Below are 9,774 nucleotides of genomic sequence, written 5' to 3'. Positions count from 1 at the left end.
TCGGGCTACTATCAAAGGTTTGTTCATGAAGCCATCCAGATATAACTTCAACCGAGATGGATACAAATTGAGCAATCATTGAAAGGATGTTATTAACCAGGTAAAATCCTAACTGCTTTATGGTTGTCTTTCATATCTGCCGAGTACTAGTCTATTTTTCCACATTAACTTCCTCCCGGCATCCCCAGCCCTCTCGGCCTCCTACTTCCAGCACCCCCCCCCAGCCTCACGTCCCTCTCCTAGCATCCACGCATCGCTCCTCTCTCCCTACCCCCCCCTCTCCCCCCTTGCCCCTCCCCCCTTTACCTATGTAGGGACGTAAATGGCGTCCCTGGGGTATGACTGTTGTGAGACGCACTCCCTTACCTGCACTTACCTGCCGATGGGGACTCGAGGGGCCTGTCACGCTGGCTCGGGTGCCATCGGGAGAGTCAGAGGAAGTGACATGCAAGAGGCAGGGTGGGGCCACGCTCGGGGAAGCCATCCAGATATATATTCAGACAGTATTGGACAGTCAGTGTGGGGAACTGATGGTGTATGGTCACGCCGGGGGAAGCGGGAGCCAATGTTGTGAGGGCTCCAGGTATTTATTTTGTTTTATTAAGTTTGTTTTCTCTATCTGTGTTGTCTCTCTAGTAATTCTTGCAGTCACGAAAGATCCAAATCTCTCATTGACAAGCTAATTTCTCTACCACCCCCCTCTCTCTCCGCCCCCCTCTCTCTCTAAGGCCTCGATACAGAGGCGTTGTTTCTTTGTGCGTATGTGTCTCCCTGTGTCTGTGTTGTCTCTCTGCTTATGTCTGTCTATGTGTCTTCGTGTCTGTGTTGTCTCTCTCTCAAATGTAGCAATCTTTGGAAGAATATAATCAACCAGGTAGGGTGTTGACTGTTATGTTAGCCGACTGTCTGTGTTGTATTGCATTATATTTCTAAGTTGACTAGGTTTGTTTTTCTCATTCATTCGTACCTGATGACGATTGCGTGTATTGCAATCGAAACATCGTATTCTATTATTTAATTTATTTTCTTTCTACGTAACTTTACCAAAAGAACCAAAAGTAAAAAGCATATTATATTATTTTTATTTGGTTAATAATTGTGATTATTTTTGTTGACATATCGGTGAAAGCGATACCACGGAAACACAGCAGTGTCCTGGTAATGTGTCTTCACACTCCTGTGTGGATGAGGCGGAATGTGAGGTTAACGCGTATGCTTTTATCTCTGCGTCGTGGAGGGAGTGCATGACACCACACCTCGTTTGTCGGCCATTTCATTACCAGGACACTGCCATGCTCCAGCGGCATCACCAGCCTGTCTCCTGACACGGTGATGGCGATGTCGTTTGCACATCTTTTACTTGTGCATTTCAACTTGCTGGCAGATGACTGACACGTTGAAAGCATTTTGCTTGTTACAGAGTCATTCTCAAAGGCGCCACTCCGGTTGTCAAGTTTGGGCAACTTTGAATGGATCATACTGCTCGTTTCACACATTTGCTCAGTATCCTGATCATCACTGCCACCATTGTGAACAGTGCGACTGCTCCAAGTGCCAGATGATGACAAATCCTCCGTGCTGCTTTCACTGCCTCTGCTCGCATCACGACAACAGCCGCGGCTCTCCCGTGGTTTGGCGTTCACCGATCGCCTGCCTCCGCGCGGCCGACGTCGGAAGCAGAAGTCCCTGCATGCGCCCAGCGACACGGACGCAATGGCCGAGCCACGGACGAGGTCCTTTTCATCGTCGCGGTGTTCCCCCATGTGGTCTCTTCCATCACGGTACCTGACAGCATCAGCGCCGCTCATATGAATACTTTACAATACATTAAAACAGCATCAAAAATGCATATTCCAGTTTTATACCGATGGAGCTATCGGCAGTGGTGGAAATGGGACGTCATATGACGCAATGCCATACCGACAAATACACAGCCTAAGAATCGACCTTACTCCACAGGCTGTCATCAATTACATTAAAATAAAAATATTAACACTGCGGCAAACCTGTTGACAAGAACAAAGTTGTAGGGTTGCTCAGTGAGGCTCTCAATGTGCTCTCGGATCTCCTCCAGCACTGGGCACCAGGGCCGGGCTAGAAGCGTTGACCCAGAGTAGCGGTACGTGACTCCGGGGTCCCCGTAAGCGGATTGCTGACGCGGGAGGGAGTGCCACGCTCCAAATACACGCACCCGCGCGTCCTCGTCTACACACACACACACACGTCTCATTGACACATCCATGCACACATGGATGCTGTTTTCATCTACACACACGGACCCGTGCATATTACAGGATCGTGTATAGTGGTTCATCTTCAGGAGTGACAGTGCATTCCGTTATGAATGGATAAACGGACGGAAAGATCGAATGTATAAACGTTTTTTACCTCAGTTGAAAAGCATTCATAAGAAAATAATCTGCTGTGCTTATGGAGCTGCACCAGTGGCTGATTCATTCATATTTAATCGAGTGCTTTCTGTGCTGCTGGGAATAAAATCAGAGGCTCCCTGTCCATAAACAATCATGGGGCTGTGCTCATCTGAATTTGTGTTCTCGAGCCAACAGTGGAAATGTTTGGTTTTCGCGACCAATATCATCCATAATATAGTTTATTTTGGGTTAGATCACGTAAATATAAATGTGTCGTTAAACCCACCACCACCCGACATGCCAATTAATGAGGTTTAATCAAGTAAACAGAACATGCCAATTCGTTATTAGTACAGCACACCAGTGTGTTGGAGAGCAAATCCACAACATTTACAATCTGAGTACAACGTTTCGCCAGTAATTACAACTAACATCATCAGGCGGATAAATCTGGCTGTCCGCCTGATTATGCTGGTTGTAATTACTACTGTACTAGTAACGAATTGGCATGTTCTGTTTATGTGACAAATCTTACTAATTGGCTGTGTCGGGTGGTGGCGGGTTTAACGACATATTTATATTTACGTGACCTAACCCAGAAAACCTATATTATAGTGGAAATGTTCACATTATTATGGCAGGAAATATATTTTCAGTGTTTCAGCTATCACATAAGGTCTGTAGTCCACAGACACGCATTAACCTATTCAGAAACCCACAGCAGTACCTGCCATGTACTCAATCTGCTTTTCACACTCCTCCAAGAGCCTGTCGGCCTCAGCTCTTCTGAAGGCCCGGGTGTAGTCACAAGCCAGCCCATCTCCTCGGATGTGAATCGCTGACCCAGACTCTGCCAATAAGAGTAACTCTGGATCCAATCTCACTTTGTTTCGCTCCCACGTCATGCCTGCCAAGGGCTGACTGTCCATGTCACCACCGGCAACGCATCCTGCACAAGAAAAATTATACAAATTGTGCTTTAAATTTGAATGTACACATCGTCATTAGCTATTGCTGGATGGAGGCTTCCCCAAGTTGCTACCAACTCCCATGATCCTGCGATATAATAATCCACTTAGCACATGTACAAGAGCTGAATTTCATTGCTTCACCTTGTTTGTGGGCATTTTCCCAAAAAGATTCCATTCCTTGGCTGCCAATGTTATTATTCATGATCATTGACCAATCACATTCTAAAATTATGTCCTGCCCAAGCTTACTTGTTTTTTGCAAAAATGTCAATGATGTCATGAGCCTGTGTATGTTGTCACAATGCAATTCCAAGCATGCATCTCTACATGAGACTGGATAGTGCGTGGATAGGTAATCTCCATGCATAGCAAGCATTGTAATTTGCGGGGCTACGTTGTGGGCAGTGCAATTGCTCTAATGCACTTCTATGCTTCCAACCCGCACTGACCAGCATGGTGAAGTATGGTCAAATAGCCCTCATGGTGTGTACTAAAGAAACAGTGCTGTATGTGAACATCCCTAATGATGACCATGCAGCGCAGTAGTCGATAATAGCCGGACGTGCATGGTATTAACCCACCCAAGTGCTTTGCAGGCTCTTGGCAGCTTAGCTTCCGAGATATAATGAGCTTTCGGATGACTTGGTTATAAGCATCATGGCCATAACTGTAAGCAGAGAGGAGGATGAGGAGCAAAAAATATGCAGTGAGGAGTTGTCACCATGAGATGGGCGATGCTTTCCAGCCTTCCCATCCACTGGGGAGTCTTGAGGACGTGGACTGTGAAGCACACTCCCACTCGAGGCTTGAACTTTTGCTGAAACTCCCGTGGCAGAGCGAGTCTCATGTCTCTTCGCAGACCCAAAATAAGGGCTGTGCATCATCTTTTCACCTTTCGTGGAACTGGGGTACAGCAGAGATAGATTTCGAAGTGATGAGATCACCTTCAATGGTAAAGACAATTTTTTTAAACCATGAATGTATATTGACCCTCGTAAATTTCTAAAGCACACAATAAGCTACCTTCCCTTATCTATATAAACTTAGTGTCTTGTTATACATCCCATCAGCCACGTGTCTTTATGAATGCATAATTAATTAACATTGGTTCAACATTTATTTTTTTACGCGGAGGGACAGATATGGGGAGTAGGATTAGTCTGCTTATTTATCTTGGACCTTGTCAGATGCTGTGGGGCAGGATAGCTTTGACCTGAGGGTCGATTAGGACTTCCACAGAACTTTGGTAGGACGATACAAACCCACACCTCGCACGCAAAAATTGGAAATGCAGTGCGATTACTGACAGGTCAAATATAATTCCCTCTAGTGCCCGAAACGTGTGGCTAAGGGCAGTGGCGTCACTAGGGTTGGTGTCACCGAGTGCGGTAACTCGTGGTGTCACCCCTCATGGACCGCCACCCGTACGAGATCATACAGAATCTTTAGTAATGTTTTTTGTACAGTTACTCGTAAATTGTAATTCCCGTATATCACTGAATGTAATGGCAATAGTAGTGACATAAACAACTAGAACATTTTTAATTATACCTTAAAATTAAAATATTTCCTTTAATTACTATATAATTCTCAAAAAAGTTATTGATATAGGTTCACAACAGGGACGTGCCGTCATGGGAGGCAGGGGAGGCAGAGCTTCACCTGTCATACTCCAACGAAAATAACTGTCACGAAAAGGAAAAAAAAAGAATCAAATCAATATTAAGATTTTTCCACTGATTTGTGTTTTAATGTCATTTCTGTACGATTCCAATCATTTTTATAGTCAAAATCGCCAAATTTGCGGAGCTCCGCTGCAAATACAGGAAGACATGAACGGTGAGGCAGCGACGAGCTCAGCCTCCCCTCTAATTGCGCAACCCCTCAGTAATTGGATGGAGCGCGGGCAATAAGTGCGTGCCTGTCACTATCTCAGTATGTCACCAATGTAATGTTTGTAGACCCTACTCTTAGGTTTTTTCGGTAAAGTCACATAGGTAAAAATGTTAAATTAATAAAAGTAAAATAAAACAAATTAAAAAATTCACGACGTTTCGGAAGCAACACAAGCCTCCGTCTTCAGGTGGAAGCGTCACAGCCACGACAGCTGTATCAAGTATACCCCTTCATTTCATGTCCTCACCTTCCATACTCCAGGTAACTTATTTCACATATGTGTATAAAGATATTTAGGCTCGCTGGTCTCGTCATGAAACTGCAATGAAAAAGTCACGTAGAAAAAGAAAAGAAAAATAGAAATAAAATAATAAATCACGACGCTTCAGAGGCAACACAAGTCTCCGTCATCAGGTGGGACCGTCACAGCTAAATTTACTGTATAAAACTTTACTGTATCAAACTAAATTTACTGTATCACTTGATACAGTAAATTGAGCTGTAACGGTCCCACCTGATGACGGAGACTTGTGTTGGCCTCCGAAACGTCGTGATTTATTATTTTATTTCTATTATTATTTTTTATGATTTTTATTTTTAATATATATTTTTACCTACGTGACTTTACCGAAAAAACCTAAGAGTATGAATCCTTGCAGTCACGAAAGCTTCAAATCTAGAATGCAATGAAAAAGCACCAGGGGAGGCAGCTATCACATCTGCCTCACTGAGGGGGGCGTGTCTAACACGCCCCCCTCCGTGAGGACACGCCCCCTCAGTGTGTGAATCTGGCTCTGACACTAGCCAATGCTTCCCCAGCCATTGACCTCACCGCACGTCACTGGTTCACAAATACTCATGACCACCATATTGCAGCTAAAACACCAGAAAATTTGACAAAGTCGACGACTATAAAAACACGAGCAGCGACGAACACAACAGCGCGTGCTGGTGGCGCGTGCAGACGAAACCACGTGACTCGAAGCGCCATCGTAATTGGGTAATGATGACAGCTCTGACCGGAGCGCATTAGACGGTTCAAAAAGAAATTAACATCGAGTTTTAGCCTTGTAGGTATATTTTACATGTAAGCTGGGATTACTAAAAGCGTTTTTGTTGTTATAATTAACTACAGTGATATTCTAATTAAAAAGAAATTGTGCTTAAAGACCGCACAAAACTTGTTACAGCCATTTCGGTGTCACCCCCTCTGATGGTGTCACCCCCTCTGATGGTGTCACCCAGTGCGGTCCGCACCCCCAAGTGACGCCGCTGGCTCAGAGTACTCACCTCGGAGTGGGGGAGCGAGGCAGTCCTGCACAGCGGCGAAGGGCGGCCACCGCACCCCAGCTGTCGTCACAGGCAGCTGGGGGGTGACGTGGTGGGGAGCACAGGGCAAAGCAGCATCAATTGTTGTACTGTACTTGTTTGCTCACACATCCCACCGCCTGGCATTAACATTCCTCCTTGAAGACACTGGTGGCAAGCATCGACTGCCTCGGAGCATGAATATGTCGAGGTGCACGTCTCCTTCATGAATGTAAAGTGAACAAGCCAAAGGAGTGATTGTGACGATGCAAACAGAATGGCGAGCCACAGTCGCTGTGCGCGAACTCGGCCTGCTGAAGCGCTCTCGCCGTGGCCAGCAGCTGACCTGAACAACACATTGCCCCCCCCCCCCCCCCCCACTTGCCGTCACTAACCCGCACTGGCCAGGCCTGGTCGCAGCTGCTTTGTTTACCTCATATTGAGCTCTCACCCCGTTGAACAAAACCTCAACTTGAAAGCTTTCACTTGACCAGCGTGGTGAAGTATGGTCAAATAACCCCCCACGACTCTCAAGGGCTGCGAGGAGGCCCTCGTCCAGCAGGGCTGCACGTGCACGAACCTCCACGACGCTTGTGCCAGGCTAGGTGCACACCGATGCCCTCACGTGAGAAACGTGGATTCCCCCAGGGGACCTGAGACTGTTGAGGCCAGGGCTGTTAGCGAGCACCTATTAATAATGGCGCTTTTTTGTAGAAATTAAAACAAAAGTAATTCTCATTAAGCCCCCATGGTGTAAAGTGCAGTCTCCAGCTCGCATTATCCAATCGCTCTGGCATCTCTATTCATGTGCTGCGAAGAAGGGCCGTTGTCCGAAACGTCGTCCATGACATGCGTTTTGCTTCGAGGCCACGTTGTTGCCGATGGCACGGAGCGTTACCAAAAGCCGAGGGTGGAGCGCAGTCCACGGCTGTACCGCAAGGCTGTGCCGCAGTTGTTTGCTCCCCGCCTTCAGCAACCAGCGGTGAAGTAGGGCGAAGCGGCGCAGTCACTCAGTGTCCGCCTTTCAGTCGAGAGGAGACGCAGCGGCAGCGGCCTCAGCGCTGCTACCACCGTGGACCCCGCCACTCTGCACCGGGGAGCGCGGCAGCAGCAGCAGCAGCCAGGGCAAGTGGCCTCAGCGAGGGGTGCGGCCTAAGTGAGGAGGCGTGACCTAAGTGAGGGGGGTGACCTAAGTGAGGGGCGTGACCTAAGTGAGGGGGCGTGACCTAAGTGAGGGGGCGTGACCTAAGTGAGGGGGCGTGACCTAAGTGAGGGGGCGTGACCTAAGTGAGGGGGCGTGACCTAAGTGAGGGGGCGTGACCTAAGTGAGGAGGCGTGACCTAAGTGAGGGGGCGTGACCTAAGTGAGGGGCGTGACCTAAGTGAGGGGGCGTGACCTAAGTGAGGGGGGTGACCTAAGTGAGGGGCGTGACCTAAGTGAGGGGCGTGACCTAAGTGAGGAGGCGTGACCTAAGTGAGGGGCGTGACCTAAGTGAGGAGGCGTGACCTAAGTGAGGGGGCGTGACCTAAGTGAGGGGCGTGACCTAAGTGAGGGGGCGTGACCTAAGTGAGGGGGGTGACCTAAGTGAGGGGCGGTGACCTAAGTGAGGGGGCGTGACCTAAGTGAGGGGGCGTGACCTAAGTGAGGGGGCGTGACCTAAGTGAGGGGGCGTGACCTAAGTGAGGGGGCGTGACCTAAGTGAGGGGGCGTGACCTAAGTGAGGGGCGTGACCTAAGTGAGGGGCGTGACCTAAGTGAGGGCGTGACCTAAGTGAGGGGGGCGTGACCTAAGTGAGGGGCGTGACATAAGTGATGGGCGTGACCTAAGTGAGGCGTGACCTAAGTGAGGGGCGTGACCTAAGTGAGGGGCGTGCCTAAGTGAGGGGCGTGACCTAAGTGAGGGGCGTGACCTAAGTGAGGGGCGTGACCTAAGTGAGGGGCGTGACCTAAGTGAGGGGGGGACCTAAGTGAGGGGCGTGACCTAAGTGAGGGCGTGACCTAAGTGAGGGGCGTGACCTAAGTGAGGAGGCGTGACCTAAGTGAGGGGGGTGACCTAAGTGAGGGGCGTGACCTAAGTGAGGGGGCGTGACCTAAGTGAGGGGGCGTGACCTAAGTGAGGGGGCGTGACCTAAGTGAGGGGGCGTGACCTAAGTGAGGGGGCGTGACCTAAGTGAGGGGGCGTGACCTAAGTGAGGAGGCGTGACCTAAGTGAGGGGGCGTGACCTAAGTGAGGGGCGTGACCTAAGTGAGGGGGCGTGACCTAAGTGAGGGGGGCGTGACCTAAGTGAGGGGCGTGACCTAAGTGAGGGGCGTGACCTAAGTGAGGGGGCGTGACCTAAGTGAGGGGGCGTGACCTAAGTGAGGGGGGCGTGACCTAAGTGAGGGGGCGTGACCTAAGTGAGGGGGCGTGACCTAAGTGAGGAGGCGTGACCTAAGTGAGGGGGCGTGACCTAGGTGAGGGGGGCGTGACCTAGGTGAGGGGGGCGTGACCTAAGTGAGGGGGGCGTGACCTAGGTGAGGGGGGCGTGACCTAAGTGAGGGGGCGTGACCTAAGTGAGGGGGGCGTGACCTAAGTGAGGGGGCGTGACCTAAGTGAGGGGGGCGTGACCTAGGTGAGGGGGGCGTGACCTAAGTGAGGGGGGCGTGACCTAGGTGAGGGGGGCGTGACCTAAGTGAGGGGGGCGTGACCTAAGTGAGGGGGGCGTGACCTAGGTGAGGGGGGCGTGACCTAAGTGAGGGGGGCGTGACCTAGGTGAGGGGGGCGTGACCTAAGTGAGGGGGCGTGACCTAAGTGAGGGGGCGTGACCTAAGTGAGGGGGGCGTGACCTAGGTGAGGGGGGCGTGACCTAAGTGAGGGGGGCGTGACCTAAGTGAGGGGGGCGTGACCTAAGTGAGGGGGGCGTGACCTAAGTGAGGGGGCGTGACCTAAGTGAGGGGGGCGTGACCTAGGTGAGGGGGGCGTGACCTAAGTGAGGGGGGCGTGACCTAGGTGAGGGGGGCGTGACCTAAGTGAGGGGGGCGTGACCTAGGTGAGGAGGCGTGGTTTAAGCGAGGAAGGATCGACATCCCACGCCTGGGTCCATCCCATGTCCTTTGGCAGCCCCGAGCCAAGTGGGAATTCCACATTCCCGTGGCAGGCAGGGGCTCCTGACATCCATATCGCAACTACTGCTGACTTCATCATTAGACCTCCTTTGCCAGTACCAAAATATAATAATAGGGTTTTTT

At 50.1% G+C, this 9,774-nt stretch overlaps 1 protein-coding gene across 1 annotated transcript; it reads right to left on the bottom strand.

The window, feature by feature from the left end:
- Positions 1-293: 293 nt before the first annotated feature.
- ALKBH2 (alkB homolog 2, alpha-ketoglutarate dependent dioxygenase) lies at positions 294-7,498 on the bottom strand. Its single transcript, XM_061569457.1, has 6 exons — positions 7,446-7,498; positions 6,530-6,605; positions 4,065-4,246; positions 3,100-3,321; positions 2,007-2,205; positions 294-1,785 (listed from the first exon to the last, which is right to left on the bottom strand). The coding sequence occupies exons 3-6, from the start codon at positions 4,225-4,227 to the stop codon at positions 1,170-1,172; spliced, it is 1,200 nt and encodes a 399-aa protein (XP_061425441.1). The 5' UTR covers positions 4,228-4,246; positions 6,530-6,605; positions 7,446-7,498; the 3' UTR covers positions 294-1,169.
- Positions 7,499-9,774: the final 2,276 nt, after the last annotated feature.

Source organism: Lethenteron reissneri, chromosome 43 (assembly GCF_015708825.2).
Source record: "Lethenteron reissneri isolate LAM-NWPU_2019-01 chromosome 43, ASM1570882v1, whole genome shotgun sequence".
Classification (NCBI taxonomy): domain Eukaryota; kingdom Metazoa; phylum Chordata; class Hyperoartia; order Petromyzontiformes; family Petromyzontidae; genus Lethenteron; species Lethenteron reissneri.
The sequence above is the reverse complement of the archived record's forward strand: the minus strand, read 5'-3'. Positions and strand labels throughout refer to the sequence as shown.

Excerpts from the sequence above, each read along its gene's own strand:
- ALKBH2 (XM_061569457.1), bottom strand. The coding sequence starts at position 4,227 with ATGATGCACAGCCCTTATTTTGGGTCTGCGAAGAGACATGAGACTCGC. Across the intron at positions 2,206-3,099 it reads GCAGATTGAGTACATGGCAG|ACGAGGACGCGCGGGTGCGT; the intron begins GTACTGCTGTGG and ends GTGTGTGTGTAG. Across the intron at positions 1,786-2,006 it reads AACTTTGTTCTTGTCAACAG|GTACCGTGATGGAAGAGACC; the intron begins GTTTGCCGCAGT and ends TGATGCTGTCAG.